This window comes from Epinephelus moara, chromosome 5 (genome assembly GCF_006386435.1).
Source record: "Epinephelus moara isolate mb chromosome 5, YSFRI_EMoa_1.0, whole genome shotgun sequence".
NCBI lineage: Eukaryota > Metazoa > Chordata > Actinopteri > Perciformes > Serranidae > Epinephelus > Epinephelus moara.
Window position 1 is genome coordinate 13,438,662 of NC_065510.1, and position 17,021 is coordinate 13,455,682.

Here is a 17,021-nt window from a genome sequence, read left to right on the forward strand (position 1 = left end):
ACCAATTTTAGCAATGATAAAAAGCTAAGACACTGTTAATTAGGAAGTACTCCTCTGAAGAGATTGGGACTTTATTGTCATCTCGTTGGAGGACATCAGCACTGAATTATTTTCCTGTTTGAGGACAATGGGACTTTATTGTCATCCAAATGGAGGACATTGGGACTTAATTATTTTCCTGTTTGAGGACATTGGGACTTAATTATCGTTGACAATGTTTTTCATTTATACTTATTTGGTCCTACTGATCCCAAATGGGCGGCACGGTGGTCTAGTGGTCAGCACTGTCGCCTCACAGCAAGACGGTTCATGGTTCAATCCCAGGAGAAAGCTTCTGTGCGGAGTTTGCATGTTCTCCCCGTGTCAGCCTGGGTTTTCTCTGTGTACTCCAGCTTCCTCCCACAGTCCAAATACATGCAGGTTAATTGGTGACTCTAAATAGTAGGTTTGAATGTGAGTGTGAATGGTTGTCTGTCTCTATGTGTCAGCCCTGTGATAGTCTGGTGACCTATCCAGGGAGTACCCTGCCTCTCACCCAATGTCAGCTGGGATAGACGGATGGATGGATGATCCCAAATGCCTAGGACAAATTAAAAACTGCATACCAAACATAAGTTCTGGTCTTTGGAGGATATTGAGAGGGACCCTGCATCCCACTCAAAATCTACGCCCATGGTTGTAGAATACTTGTACTACTCCTGCTTAGAATTGACCCTCAATCACCAAAATGCATTTAAACTGCCAAAAACAAATGAAATCTAGATTATTCTGATCCAAGCTCCAGGATCTGACCCATAGAAATGAACCCTGGCTGTATCACACTAATATAATCATACATCATGAGGGGAGACTCACACACTTGAGGATTTACACAGCAGAGACAGTCACACTGACACTGCACTCAGCCAATAGCTGATCAGGATGATTATCCCCACGGACCAATCACAGCCGCCGTTACGGCCCTCGTCACGCGGAGGACAGTGAGCAGGGAGCATTTCAGCACCCAGGAGCTGTCCGTTGTGCACGAGCCGGCTGACAACCGACGGTAAGAGGACAAACAGACACACCTCAGCTGCCTGCTAGCACTATGATACAAACCAATGGCGATGACACTCGTAACGTAGATGTAAAATGATGCTGAACGCACCTTTGTTATCACCAAGCTGCCGCTGTGTGATATTCAGACAGACCCACCACATCTGCGACACTCAAGTGCCTTAATAACACACAGTTTCCACACGGATTAGTTTGTGCTGCTGAAACCTGTTGATGCCATCCACATATTACTGAAATATAACCGGAAACAGGCTGAATTAAAACAGTAAACAGCAGCTGGTTAGCGAGTGGTGGCAGCAATTTTGAAAACAGCTAGTTGGTAGCGTACACACAGGGTTAGCTTATTGATTAACGGTCGTTCAGATGAGCATTACAGTTATCATGTCTGAAACCAGTTAGCTGTGTTAATAGCTTTGTAGTGTCGTGCTAATTGAATGCCTCTTCTGTTAGCCTACACAGAGATAACACGGTTTACATGTCTGGCATTTGGGTTAAAACAGGGTTCAAATAACGTTAAAGGGACACTTCACCCCAAAATCAAAAATACATATTTTGTCTCTTACCTGAAATGCTTTTTATCAGTCTAGATTGTTTTGGTGTGAGTTCCCAAGTTTTGGAGATATTGGCCGTAAAGATATAAGCCTTCTTGCTATTATAGTGGAACCGGATGGCACTTGGCTTGTGGTGCTCAACGCATCAATAAAATACATTTGAAAAACTCAACAGCAATGACTCGTTCCAAAAATCATGACCTGGTTACTCAAGATAATCCACAGACCTTGTTGTGAGCAGTTTCATATAGGAACTATTTTCTCTCTCTACTGAATCACCCCCACCAACCTTATTACTGCGTAGGAAAAAGTGTGCATCAAGTTATGGACAAAACACTCAATTCAGTTTTATTTATAAAGTCCAATATCACATATCAAAATTGGCCTCAGAGGGCTGTACAGCATACAACATCCCTCTGTCCTTTGGACCCTCACAGCAGAAAGGAAAAACTCCCCCCAAAAAATGGGGTAGAATGGTAGAAACCTCAGGAAAAGCATCTGAGGAGGGATACCGCTTCCAGGAGGGGCAAACGTGCAATAGATGTTGTGTGTACAGAACAGATCGACATAATAAATGTACAGTAATCCATAGACATAGAGAGAGAGACAGAGAAATAATAGTATTTTGGTAGCATAGTTTGGTTGAAAGAAAATAGTTCCTACATGAATCTGCTCACAACGAGGTCTGTCGATTATCTTGAATAGCCGGGTTATAGTTTCTGGAAAGAGACACTGCTGTTGAGTTTTTCAAATGTTTTTTTTTTTTTTTTTTTGGCGCATTGAGCACCACAAGCTGAGTGCCATCTAGTTCCATTATATTGGAGAGAAGGCAGACATCTCTACGGCTGATATCGCCAACACTCTGCAACTCACACCAAAACAATTTATAAACAGCAGTACAGGTAAGAGGAAAAATATGTATTTTTGATTTTGGGGTGAACTGTCCCTTTAAATCAACTAAATGCATTTGAATTACTTAGTATTAGGTCTATGTAACATAGGCATGCAACACAGCCTAATTTACGTAGTGTGTTACCTTAGACACCTAGTATTTCACCGGAAAATGACACAGACCATGCTCACTGGAAAATAGAACCATTGTCTTATCTGAGTATATGAGCAATTTCAAGAGCCATCTAACATAGCAACATGTCTTTTCATGGCTGCATCTTTACAGTTTCATTCTGCATTGCTTAGTGAGTCTGAGCTAATTTACTGTGGGCCTATAGGGAATAATCCCCCTTCAAGATGAGATGTCTTGATTGGTCTCCGAGGGGCACGTTTAATTTTAATAGACCCTTTTCATGGCAGACTGTAATTAATACCATCATCCAGGATGCATTCATTTAGGTGAGCCAGGTCCAGGGTCCTTGTTTTGTGCATGCTGGCATATTTAATATGTGCTTATCTTTCTCTGCTGTGAAAAATGTGTCATTGTGCAGACGAAGAAAATAATTGAGCCTGCCAGATTTTCAATACAAACCATTGTCTTGGCTTCATCTTGCTGAGATAGTAGCCGTTTCCTCGACACACACCAGGTTACACACAGTTCTGTCCGACATGCTGACTGTGGAGGAATACCTAACAGGCTGGTTTATTTACACATAGCATTACTGAATTCATTATGAGACAGAGAAGCTGAAACCATGCTAACACCTGAAACTGAATGTACTGTGCAGGGTTCAGTTTGAAGAGAATCTGATGCACTTTTGACCTGGTGTGCAGGGTTTTTCTTCCTGATGTCAGCGCTCTGTGTACTGTAACACCAGACAGACAGAGGTGTGCATGTACTCATGGACGTGAGGCTTGTGCTTGTGATGGCACGAGATGTAAACATTAATGGCGTCGTCCTCGACTGAGCTGAGCTGTAAGTGAGCACGCAGTTGATGCATGCTTCCTTCTGTGCAGTGATACGGTAGGCAGGTGTGGTTTGGTTAAAAGGAAAAGGTTCCTATATAGAACTGTTCACAACAAGGGGTCTGGATTATCTTGAGTAACTGGGTCATGCCATCTAGTTCTGTTATATTGGAAAGGAGGAAGACATCTCTGTATCTCCAACACTCGGCAACTCACACCAAAAAAAAGAGGAAAAATATGTGCCTTTTGATTTTTTAGTGAACTGTCACTTTAACATTAGAGGAGGTAGAGGTAAAACCCTTATTATGTTTTAAAGTACAAGTAAAATGTATTTATGGGATATCCAGAAAGGTCCACTTGTAGCATGACTTCCTCCTGTTCCTTCATCAAAGTGCTGTGTGGTCATTACTATGAGAACTGCACATCATTACTGTTTAGATCATGAGGGCACCATTATCTAATCAAGAAGAGAATGAGAAATTTATATGTAAATCAGCCAATTTGCACCTGACAGGAAGAGGTTACAGGGTAACTGGTCAACAGGTTTTTGAAGATTACCTTTGATAGGAAATCCCCAGTCCCTGTTTGGGTGAACAGCCCCTTAGAGATAATCACCCATGATGCCTCAAAAGTGCTTTTTATTTTAAATGTCTAAAAGATTAAATGGAATTATCAAATATACCAAGTACAAGAGGCCACAGCTGTTCCTACAGGTTTATGGACTTAAAGGGTCAATTGGTATTTTTTAACCTGTACGCTATTTTCCCATGTATTTGTGTCCAAGTGACTGATGGGAATAAAGATTTTCAAAATTGGTCCAGTATTGAGTATGAGCGCTGCAGTCAGCAGCAGCTAAACTGGCTGCAAATTAATCCCTGCGGGCAACTGAGCACTGTCAGTTTATGTCCATTAAAAGTGCTTGTTTTAACCACTTACAGGCTCATATTGTTATTAAGTGTCTGACAACATTATGGCAATGATCCCAACAGAGATAGACTACAGAGACAGAAACAGAAATAGCCATTGCTGAACCCACCAGACTCCTTCTGAATAAACAGCAATTAAGCGTGTATAAAGCCATTATATTTTCATACCTAAACGGGCAAATTAAGGGTTTATTTAAACCAAACCAGAGCTGATGATTGTTGGAACAGAGGAGAGAATAAACAAGATGGTTATTGTGTTTTATTTTGTTTCTTTAGACTTCTAATGAAGTGTGTTTTATGATGATAAAATTACCATTTATTTAAATTAAGTCTGGTGGGTTTGGTGATAGCGATTTTGGGGGCTGCGTCTGGTTAAACAAAAAGGTCTATCTCTGTAGGGATCCTTTCCATAATGTTGTCAGACACTCATAATAACAATCTGAGCCTGTCAGTGGCAAAAACAAGCACTTTTAATTGACATAAATTTACGATGCTCAGTTGCCTTAAGAGATTAAATTGCAGCCTGTTTCGCCGCTGCTGGTTTCAGAGCTCTCTCTCTCAATACCAGACCAATTTTAAAATTACTATCACTTAGACACTTCAGTAAAAATGGTTTTCAGAAACACCCCACAGATACAAAGGAATTGATTCAATGTCTGGCCCATCTTATCTTCCACAGGAGTCCCTTTAGGACTTGTGGTTTGAGGATGTGCAGTTGCTGCAATGAGTCCAGTCCCACCATCCAGACATTCTGTACATTGTAGTCAGTTCCTCACATTAACAGTATTCACTCAGTGGATCAGCAGCAGTCTGAGCCAATCACAGCAGAGATTACTTCAATCCTCTCTCCACGTCTGTTTCTCTTTAATCAACTTATCCTCTTAAACTTGTGGATCTAGTATGTTGTGAGTGTAACTCTGGGGCTGATAGAACTGAACATAATCCCTAAGATATATTAGTTTGAGAGGTGTTGATTTAAATCTGAGCAGAGTGGTTGGTGTTGCACTAGACTGCTCAGCAACACAACACCTAACGATGCAATGCATTAATAAAATGCAGATAATAGTCTTTCAGCTGACAAATGATGTTTAGACACTGTTTAAGGTACATGCTGTGACCAGAGACACTGAGGATCCAGGGTGGGTCATTTATTAGTAAGTTATATTCAAAAGATTGACTTATTACTGCCATTCATTTATTCATTTACATCTGAGATCAATACTTTTTTATCTACTAATTTGTGGCCACTTAAAGGGATACTTAGGTATTTTTGAATCTGGACCCTATTTTGCCATGTTTTTGTGTCTAATAGAAAGAACAATTTTTGAAATTGGTCTGGTATTGAGCGAGACCATTTCAGCTGCAGCAGTGAAACAGACTACTGTGTAATCCCTGCTGGCAATTGTGCACCGTCTATACGTCCAATAAAAGTGCTTGTTTTTGCCACTGACAGGCTCAGATTGTTTTTATAAATGTTTGACAACATTATGTAAAGAACCATACAGACAAATGAAATGTTCTTCCTTACCTTTCACTGATCCAGTCTGTTTGTTTGTGTGTGTGTGTGTGTAACAAGTCTCATTCAAAGAGAAGTCTCTTGTGGATTTTTTTACATTGTCAAAATGAGCTAAATATTTCACATTCAGCCACGACACTGAAAATCTTTCCGTACTACAACACAGTACACTTTTGCTGATACCCCTCTCTCCAATAGTCACTATCGTTTCCACTGTTGTTTCTTGCAACTATAGTCACCTCTCTCGAAATTTTGATGCAAGAGACCAGCTAAAGGTAAAGAAAGATGTTTCATTTGTCTGTCGGGATCCTGTCCACAATGCTGTCAGACCTTTATAATAACAATCTGAGCCTGTCAGTGGTAAAAACAAGCACTTTTACTGGACATAAATTGACAGTGCATAATACCTGTGGGGATTACATTACAGCCTGTTTTGCTGTTGCCACAGTCTCTCTCAATACTTGACCAGTTTCAATAACTGTTGCTGCAATTTATCACCTAGACACAAAAACATAGGAATATAAGGGCCAGGTTGAATAATACAGAAGATTTCCTTTAATAAAGAATAGACAGAACATATAACTGAAAGCTGTGAAAAAGATTCATCTTGCATGCATCTGTAAAATGACTTAAATGCAACATAATTAGTGCCTGCATGTGTTTCTGTGTCTCCAGGTCATAATGGCCAAGGTGAAGCAGGTGGGCTTGCTGGCAGCAGGCTGTCAGCCCTGGAATAAAGATGTGTGTGCTGCCAGTGGAGACCGCTTCGCCTACTGTGCTACTTTGGCTATATACATCTACCAGGTGAGCTACTTGTGTGTATTTGTGTGTGCGTATGATGGTGTTGAATGTTTAAAAATCAGGTGGCTTTAGTGTGTGCTAGTAGTTACCTGCAGGAGAAGCTCTCACACACAATTACTTTAGTGTTATTAACTGTGTTCAACTCACCACTTCAACTTAACTTTCAGCTGTTGTCACTGGAAGTGCTAGTTGCTAGTTCCCTTTTCTTTAATTCCTTGTTCTTCTCCCTGTCTCCTTGTTGCAGCTGGACCAGCAGTACAATGAATTCAAGTTGAGGTCCATCATGTCCGAGCACAAGAAGACCATAACAGCCATCAGCTGGTGTCCTGACAACCCTGACCTGTTTGCGTCAGCCTCTGCTGATAACCTGCTCATCGTGTGGAACGTAGCAGAACAAAAGGCCGTAGCACGACTGGACAACACTAAAGGTTGATGGATGATCTACACCAGGTTTTATTGGCGCACTGGAGTGCTTAAGGTTAGAGTGCTGCAATGTCCGCCCCTCCGTAAAGTATCACAGCGTTTCTTCTTCTTTCCCAGGTGTCCCTGCGTCAGTAAGTTGGTGCTGGAACTTTGCCGATGGAGTGGCGTTTGTTTCCCAACGTGGTCCGTTGTATATCTGGGTGTATGGAGGTCTTGACCCCGGGGTCACAGTGCATAAAGAAGCCCACTCCTTCCTGTCTGATATCTGTCTCTTCAGATGGCACCCCACCAAGAAGGGCAAACTGGTGTTTGGACACACAGACGGAAGTTTGTCTGTCTTTCAACCAGGTACAGACGTTTTCCTCAATTCATTTAACATTTGATAGAGGCCTTATCCACATGTACAAGGGTATATCTGAAAATATAAAATAAAATGTATATTTGGCCTGAGACATCAGAGTGTGCGCTGCTGTCTCCTTTGTGAGGCATCACAAATGAGGGGACATTTTGTGCAAAGGCAGACTTTGCTGACAAGATGTTTACACATTAATGTACAGTTACTCTTCCACTGTTCTGATGAACAGAGGCATCAGAATGCACTATGGAGGTCAGTGCTCCAATGTAACCTTCTGGTGATAGCTTTTTTTCAGGCCAACATCTTTTTCTTTAGGGTCACGGTTATATTGCCATGTTGGTTTGCCATGTTCTTGACAGTGCTCCAATTGTGTTTTTGCGATTTAATTCTGTTGACAGAAATAGCTGTGTGCATGGGACTTGGCCACAAACACATTCTTACACATGCATTTGCGTCTTTGACTTACATTCATTGCCTGGAGGCCTTTACTCTGAGACTAAATATAACACACTGTATACTGTGCAGTGTGATAGTTGAAATAATGTTTTAATTTACAACATATCCAACTGCTGATAACTGTCACAGTTTCTCTGCCAGGCATTCATTTACAATGCAATAAAAACAATCATGTATTAATGTAAACTTCCCATCCTGGTAGTCAGCCTTTCTAAAAATTCTTAGCATTAGGGTTGGGTTCACATTTGAACCGACACTGGAATGACACCTTGGATTCAGTACGGTACCTTTTTTGGCATTTTATTTTCTCTGTAATAACAAAAATAAAATTTCTTAACAAGCTGCACGGGTGACGTAGTCTCGTTCTCTCTCTTTATTGCCTCCTCTGCGCTGGTCAACAAACGATTCTGCTCCTCTGCTCTTTAGTAATTACACGTCAAGCTCTGTCTCTGTAAATAGACTGCACTTGTATAGCGCTTTTCTTGTCTTCTGACCACTCAAAGCGCTTTTACTCTACACGTCACATTCACCCATTCACACACACATTCACACACTGGTGGCCAAGGCTACCATACAAAGTGCCACCTGTTACTCAGTAACCATTCACTCTCACTCACACACCGATGGAACGGCCAGTGGGAGCAATTTGGGATTCAGTATCTTGCCTAAGTATACGCACTGTCTGTCCGCTTCTTGCGTGCATGTCTGCTTGTGTCTCTCGCTCTCTGTTTAGACTCAACTGACAAATACCTGGAGAAAGTACATCATTTAAAAAAAAAACAATCACAAGCAGCAGTGATACTGGGCTATTTCTAAAATACAATAGCAAAGAAAACAGAACAGATGTTGAAACTACTGGCGATAGTTTTGTCTCACTGGGAAGCCAACGGAGGTCCGTTGACAGCCACAGTACTCCATGATCAGCTTCTTGGCTTCCGAGCTTCCCAGCTTTGGGGCACTTGGGGCGGGAACTGCCCATTGGTCCGACATCCCATTGTTCCGACCATAATAAACCCATTGTTCCGAAGTCCGTTCCGAAATCATCACGATGCCCTGTGGTTAAGGTCTGGTTATGTTTAGGCACAAAAACCACTTGCTTAGGGTCAGGAAAAGATCATGGTGTGGGTTAAATTGAAAAAGAAAGTGACAAACACATAAGCTGTGAGCCTGCTTCGCCTCAAGCCTTTCCCAGCTGACCCAGAGCCGGTCGCGGCACACCATCAAGGTAGAAATACGCCCGCCGGGAGCCGTTCAGCACCGCGGACCGTCGGACTAATGGGATGTCGAACCAATGGGCTGTCGGACCAATGACATGGACCCCTTGGGGCTACGGCACTTTCACCTCCTGTGTAAACCCACCGTTCAGTTGTACTCTCAGGCACTGAAATTTAGCACCAATTGATTTAATGTAAATCAGTAGTTGACGTAATTTGGTCGGTACCCTTAAAAGTAATGAATTCCGTACCTAACCCTATTGTGCATATATCCTAATTAAGGTCTGTGAAGTCTTGAGACAGTTAGCGATTTCCATTTCCATATGGACCACTATAGTCTACTGCTGTTGTGATGGCATAAAACCTCACTCTAAATGTCAGTATCATTAGAAGAGATTCCACGGCTGCTGTGAACTTCTTCTCCAATGCACTGTGAAATAAATCTCATCATTGAACCTGTGATCATATGTTCTTCTGTAATGCCTAACCTTACTCTTCTATTCAGGTTCCTCTGGCAGAGACATGTGTCTGTAAACACACACGTCTTCATTAATCCATCTGTCCTGTCTTCTTTAGGGAGTAAAGGTCAAAAGCATGTGTTGCGTCCAGAGTCACTAGAAGGGACGGATGAAGAGGACCCAGTCAGTGCTCTGGAATGGGACCTTTTGTCAACTGACTATTTACTAGGTTGGACAAAATAGATCACCAGGATTTTGTTAGCTGAAGTGATTTTAATTTAAAAGACTTACAACAAGACACATACTTGTAGAATAGAAAAATAAAGAAGGTTTTTTGGTTTGCCGAGTAACTACAAGTTAGTACCATAGATATCATGCTTGTAATCAAAATACTTAATCTGGTCTATTCATGTAACCCCCCACAAAAATCTCTGTGACTATATTTGCCGTCTCAGATGTTAAAGTGATAAACACATTCTCTCTATCACAGTGTCTAACCTCCATAATGGCATCAGGCTGGTGGACAGCGAGGCCTTGGCGTGCATTACATCCTTCTGCTTCCCCTCAGCTGCTGCATCAGTTCAGTGTTTGGCCTGGGTCCCCTCTGCACCTGGCATGTTCATCACCGGAGGTAAGGACCGTGTCTTTCTGTGTGGGAGGTGTAGGATCCAACATACCAACCAACTGGTATGGACCAGTTGTTGCCACAGGGCCATCTGTCTATGTATACTGAATAAGTCTGACTATGGCTGCGTTCACATTACAAGCAAATGTGGCCCAAATCTTTTAGTTTTTTGCTCTCATGTGACACAGAAATCTGAATTTTTAGGCTCAGACCTGGGCCACTTTCGTATGTGAAGCCCTCTACATTGTGGCCCCCCCACTCCTGACTCCTTTCCTGGTCACATCCTCACCTCTATCCTTCGTTAAATACCACCAGTTGCTGCAAATAGAGTCAGTAGACCAAAAGCCCATCTGTACAACAGCCTGTTATCTTGAAAACAACCGCCCATTGCTCCAAAGGGCATTTCTCTAAAAATATGCTAGACTCTCTCCCAAACAGAAGCACATTGCTAATTAGTGTGCACCACTGTTTTATTCGTTTTTCCCAAATGCCTGTTTTGCAAATGATTATGTTATTGTTTCAATGCGCATGTGCGTGACGTTATTGGTTGTGTGTGAGGCATTTCAGGGCAGAGATATGTTCACACTGATGTCAGATATGGGTCACTTCAAACACTTCTAGGCCAGGGGTGTCAAATATATGGCCTAGGGGCTGAACCAGCCTACCAAGGGTCCTATTCAGCCCAGTGGATGACTTTCCACACCTAATATTGATGCACTTGTGAGGGCTTAGAGATGTCAGGTTTCAGGAGCAAGTTAAACAGTGAGTAGCCTACTTAATGTGAGATGCAGCTCTCTGAAAAAAACAATAAATACATATTGTTGTGATATTTTAAGATATCAACCTTTGTGCAAAATATTGTAAATCAGCAGCTTCAGTACAAAAGATTCTCTGTCAGACTTTTGTCTTAAAACAACACTGGTGGAACCATATTGCTAAGGCACTGCCTAAACTTTGGATGTATAAATCAATAAATGTTTTCAGAATGTACCATATTAAAAGAAAGGGAAACGTTTAGAGGTGTTTTTATTTACAGGTTATAATGAAGTGGTTTTACTGGTCCGTGCACTTGAGATCACATTAGGCTGTGTGTGTGGCCCATGAGCTGAAATTAGTTTGACATCCCTGGTCTAGGCAGACAGATTTTAACTGGGGGAATAATTGGAACTGAGCATTAAGCCTGATTTCGTCAACAACTTTTCTTGTTAATTTTTGCAAGACTACAATGAGACGATGACATCATCAATTAATCTGTAGCTATACAAACATGCAATAGTGTTGATGAAAAATGACGAGGCCGCACTGTGGTTAAAAAAACTACTGAAATCCCTCTGTTTTTTTGTTGACAAAAAAGAGGAGATGAAATATTACAGTCAGAACAACTCGGATTAATTTACTTCAGTTAAAGTTAACAATGATACTAACAGGCCTTGGGAGAAAGAAACAAGGAGACAGACTAGACCAGACTAACTGAAACATTCGATATAATGTCATCATCAAAAATACTAAAACAGTACTAAACAGTTTTCATTGACAAAAACTATAATAAAATAGTTATGGCTGTGTTTGAGATAAAACTAAAATGCACAGACTACACCTTGACCAAAAAAAAACAAAAAACAGGGTGACTAAATATGATAAAATATAATAAGGATATTTGACGCAGGGCTAAGACTACATAAAACAGTAGCTGACAAAATGAACAATCTTTGCATATTAAAGTGGAAGCAGATGCCCATGCATTATGAGAGGACAAGTTCACAGACAAAGAAAAACATCCAACACATTTGCATTTTGGAAGAGACCTTTGACATGTTTTGACTAATTTGTTTTCCTCTGTCTGTCAGACTCGCAGGTCGGAGTGTTGAGGGTGTGGAATGTGTCTCGCTCAACTCCTTTGGACAGCTTCAAACTGAAAAAGACCGGATTTCATGCTTTGCATGTCCTCAACTCCCCTCTTGCCAAGAAAGGTGACATTCAGAACAAACCATTTTGAACTTATAAATGTGGTATCAACTCAATAATATATACTGTATATATACATATATATATATACCACAGCTGTTACAAGTTGCAGGGGTTATATTTTTAGGTTGGTATCAAAACCTTGTGCCAAATTTACATTCTTATGAGTTTTATACAGAAAACACATCTTCACTATTGTGGTTCTTGAGGACAGTTGTGTGTGTGTTAACCACCAAAGCACAACAGATGAGAATGAAAATCTCATAATATGTATTAAAATATATGCTGTCTGGGTATAAAGCAGCTGTTCAAACACTGAGCAGTAGATGTTTTCTCTTGTGAGGCTTCATTTGATGAGATAAACAGCTCTTTGGCGCTGAAATCTGGTTCAGTCTGACTGTTAAGAAATGGGAGCATTGTCTTGTTTAAGATTTCTGGAATACCACAACAGGTATTTTCTTCTTTAACCGACCTCCTCCACTTTCTCTACAGCTCAGAGTTCTTGTTCTCCCAGTAAGAGTCAGCACACCAGTTCCACCAGTGAGGCTGTTCCTCCCCCAACCCTGTCACAGAACCGGTCCTTCTCTCTGCCCCCTGGCCATGCTGTGTGCTGTTTCATGGATGGAGGGGTGGGACTCTATGACATGGGTGCCAAGAAGTGGGACTTCCTACGAGACTTGGTATTCTATAACATCCTTTGTGAAGTAAACAAATGCTTACACGTGACTGAATGAACAAACCAGTAAAACAACATGCCTTGTACTGTGTTTTTTGACTTGTGAATCATTTGGTCTTTCTCTCTGTTTTCGTGTTGTTTCCAGGGTCATGTAGAGACTATCTTCGACTGTAAGTTTAAGCCAGATGATCCCAACCTGCTGGCCACAGCTAGTTTTGATGGAACCATCAAAATCTGGGACACAAATACACTGACAGCTGTTTACACCTCCCCTGGCAATGAAGGAGTGGTCTACTCCCTGTCCTGGGCTCCAGGTAGATCAACTCCACACATATATACCCTTTCCCACTAAAATTAGCGCACATATGCAGGTTTTTGAAATGCAGGAAATAGGTGAAAGACTCCTTTCCCATTGCCAGTAGCTCTGCAGTAGATAGGTACACCTTTGTGTTTTTTTGTCTTAACTGGTGTTTCAGGTTTGATGTCACATATGCACCAGTAAACAGGGTTAGTAAACAGTAGAAAGCAGCATGAAGGCCAGTGGAAATGTTACGATGGTTACTTCTTTTTTAACAAAAATCTATGTGTGAAACCTCAGGCGGCAAAAACTAACTTGAAAAATCACTTGCAATCCAAACATACATGAACACACCCTAAAAACATTCCAGGCCAACAAGTGCAAACAAAGAGGTCAGGTATATGGAACAAACAAGTTCAACTCCTATGTCAACAGCAATATCTCAGTAAAGTGTGTCGTCTGTTGCCCATGTGAAAGTTTGTGACCTTTCTGTCTGTGTGTGTTTTGAAGGAGACCTGAACTGCATTGCAGGCGCAACATCTCGTAATGGAGCGTTCATCTGGGACGTCAGGAAAGGGAAGATCATCACTCGCTTTAATGAGGTTACTTTAACTTTCAGTGCAAAACTATGAATCTGTGTATCATTAATCAGAGTATCTGCAGGTCCTTGAAAAATCTTTACATGCCTTAAGTTCAGTTTTATAAATATGAGGCCTTAAAAGTGAATTTGTGAGGTTTTAACTGACACAAATATCTAATTTCATTGATCCACCTTTTAATATGTTTTTGTCAAAATAAGTGAAGCTCTTTTGCATGAATTCTACATTTCTCATGTTAATAATCTGACTCACCTGTTGGCAAAATGTAGATGAACCTAAATCACTTTAATAGTCCTATTCCTACTTAAAACCTACTTCTACAGGGGACAATTTATTTTATACTTACATTTATACTTACGTGCAATGCTTGAATAAGAAGATGGTTTGTCAAAATTAGCCTTAAAACTTGTTAAAAATTGTATTTAAAAGGCCTTAAAAAGGCATTAAATTCAAGTGTCTGATACCTGTAGCCACCTCACCAATGTGTCCCTTATCTTAGTCAACTGCCAACTACCCTTAAGTGAAACATGTGACTCCAGCTTATTAAAAATGATGTATGGCATGATGGTGTCTGCAGTGACGGCCTCTTTGTCTCCCTCCAGCATGGTAAGAATGGCATATTCTGTATATCATGGAGCCATAAGGACTCCAAGAGGATTGCTACCTGCAGTGGAGATGGATTCTGGTAAGTCCTCATCCACCCTGATACCTCTGTTCTGACAGCAGTTTGCTCTACTGTGAAAATATGTGCCCTTCATAATATGTCGTACATGTTTTATATTGTTTTGACAACAGTATCATCCGGACCATCGATGGGAAAATCCTCCATAAGTACAAACATCCTGCTGCTGTGTTTGGTTGTGACTGGAGCCAGAACAACAAGTAGGACCTCGATCCATCTGCCATTGTTCTCAGTGGGGGAGTCAATATGCATTAGAGTCACGTCACGCTGCAGTTGGCTGTGATTCAGACCTATTAGGCCTAATCACTGCTTTACTTCTTTCACTTATTTAAACGGTTTATATACGACTGGACCTGAAAGACAGCATCTGAAAACACCTTATAGCCTACAGCAGAGCAAAAAGCAGTTAAATTTGACAGGACAAAATCACTGTCAGTCAGTCAGTTGTTTCAACCATGTCAGGCGTGATGTTCTAGCACATTAATATTGTCACATAGAAAGGTGTTGTGCCATCTGCTGTTTTTTTTTTCACACATCCTCTTCTCTCTCTCTTCGTAGGGACATGATAGCAACAGGCTGTGAGGATAAAAATGTCCGTGTGTACTACCTGGCCACCAGTTCTGATCAGCCTCTGAAGGTCTTCACAGGGCACTTAGCTAAAGTATTCCATGTTCGCTGGTCTCCACTGAGAGAGGGAATACTGTGTTCTGGATCAGATGATGGGTGAGTGCAGACACAGAGAGGGAGGGGTAATGACGACGATTCAAAATGTTTTTCTTGGATGAGACGAACGTTTAATGGGACAGTTCACCCCAAAACTAAATACACATATTTCCTCTTACCTGTAGTGCTGTTTATCAGTCTAGATTGTTTTGGTGTGAGATGCCGAGGGTCTCTTTCTTGTGAGCAGTTTCACCAACCGTATCACTGCGCAGAAGGACGTTTGCATCTAATCACGAACGAAAGGCTTGTGCTTGTGACAGCATGTAAACATTAATGGCATCCTCCTCTGAGCTGTAACATTAGCTAGCTCAGTGGTGCTAGGTGAGCTAGCAGTAGATGTACACTTCCTCTGCGTGGTGATACAGTTTGCAGGTGTAGTTCAGGAGAGAAAAAATAGGTCCTACATGAAGCTGCTCATAACAAGGTCTGTGGATTATCTTGAGTAACCAGGTCATGATTTCTGTAAAGAGACATATGTATTTTTAAGGTGCTTCAAGGACCACAGTTCAAATACCATCTAGTTCCATTACATTAAGTAGTGAGAGGGAATATAGGTGTTTTTATTTTGAGGCTGACTGTTCCTCTAAGTAATCATTTGACATTGAATATAAAAGAAACCCCTGTGTGTCTGTGTGTGCAGTACTGTTCGGATATGGGACTACACACAGGACGCGTGTATCAATGTGCTGAGTGGTCATACAGCTCCTGTCAGAGGCTTGATGTGGAACACGGAGGTTCCTTACCTCCTCATTTCAGGTAATGTCACTGAAAGTACTGTTTGATTTGTTGTGGTCGTCTTGGATTTGCGGAGACAGAAGTGACCATGTTCTAATGATAGAGTGGAGATAACCCTAACGATAGCTGCTAGCATGCTTAGCATGGTGTATTTACAGCTGTGGTTAACTGTGATAATATTAATGCTATTTTCGCTAGTGAAAAACAGCCTTAAAACCATTAAAATAAAATTTACTCACTGGAAAAACGGAACATCTGACTTTTTAGAGGCGACCATGCTCTTAATTATGCATAACTTTAAGCCTTAATAACATTTAAATAGGTGGGATAAATACAAATTCACCCCTTGCACAGTTGCCATGAATGTTGAAATAAGCTATAAAGACCATAACTGTTTTTGTACCAGGCTATAAACATGTTTATTTCTGCTGTAAAGTTCTGCACTTTAACATGGGGGTCTGTGGGGATTGACTCGCTCTTAGAGCCAGACTCAGTTGGCCATTTGAGTAAACACTGTTTTCATCACTTCTGTGTTGGCTTCATTTTTCAGCCCCAAAGGCTTCTGCTGGATTTCAACATATTGTTCTGCTCAGCATGTAAAACCTCTTACTGTCTAATCATAACCAGCATACTTTTATGGCAATAAATAATTATATATTGAGATTCTTTAGTGACATGACAGTTGTCACAATTTTAAGTTATACAGCAGAGGGACAGTGACCTCCATGTTTATGAGGACATGCTGATAGTATGTTTGAGGGTTTATTTTTGGAGTACCAACTGGTAAGCAAGAGGCGAGTAGCTTTGCTGTCAAGAAACTTAGTAAGATTTTTGTCACAATGATCCAGGTTTAAAATACTCTGTAACCTCTGTACGATTGACAGAGAAACAAGCAGTTGATGAAATGATTTAAAAGCTGCACTATTATGACCCCTACTTGCACCATTAGTAATGTTTAAGTTGCTGACAGTAAATGATGGCTCTTTACTATCCTCTAGTGGCCGTGACAGGAAACTACAACATTAGCAAATGTCTCCTCTGCAAACCTCTGTTTTTTGGCAAATTATACATTGGAATTTCACTCACAAATTTCAGATTTACCACT

General features: G+C 41.1%; 1 protein-coding gene across 2 annotated transcripts in view; it reads left to right on the forward strand.

Moving 5' to 3' along the window:
* The first annotated feature begins 965 nt into the window (after nt 1–965).
* The window catches only part of wdr17 (WD repeat domain 17), a 31,399-nt gene continuing 15,343 nt past the window's right edge, over nt 966–17,021 (forward strand). Inside the window, exons 1-14 of one of the 2 annotated variants that reach the window (XM_050045571.1) lie at nt 966–1,045; nt 6,582–6,710; nt 6,952–7,135; nt 7,248–7,478; nt 9,732–9,842; nt 10,104–10,244; nt 12,086–12,208; nt 12,696–12,883; nt 13,025–13,193; nt 13,688–13,779; nt 14,379–14,461; nt 14,572–14,658; nt 15,017–15,181; nt 15,822–15,937. In XM_050045571.1, coding sequence (XP_049901528.1) covers nt 6,588–6,710; nt 6,952–7,135; nt 7,248–7,478; nt 9,732–9,842; nt 10,104–10,244; nt 12,086–12,208; nt 12,696–12,883; nt 13,025–13,193; nt 13,688–13,779; nt 14,379–14,461; nt 14,572–14,658; nt 15,017–15,181; nt 15,822–15,937 — 1,813 coding nt within the window. In that variant the 5' untranslated portion in view covers nt 966–1,045; nt 6,582–6,587. Of the gene's footprint in view, nt 1,046–3,356; nt 3,475–6,581; nt 6,711–6,951; nt 7,136–7,247; nt 7,479–9,731; nt 9,843–10,103; nt 10,245–12,085; nt 12,209–12,695; nt 12,884–13,024; nt 13,194–13,687; nt 13,780–14,378; nt 14,462–14,571; nt 14,659–15,016; nt 15,182–15,821; nt 15,938–17,021 lie in introns of those variants that run through there. The other variant, XM_050045572.1, reaches the window with a different exon arrangement.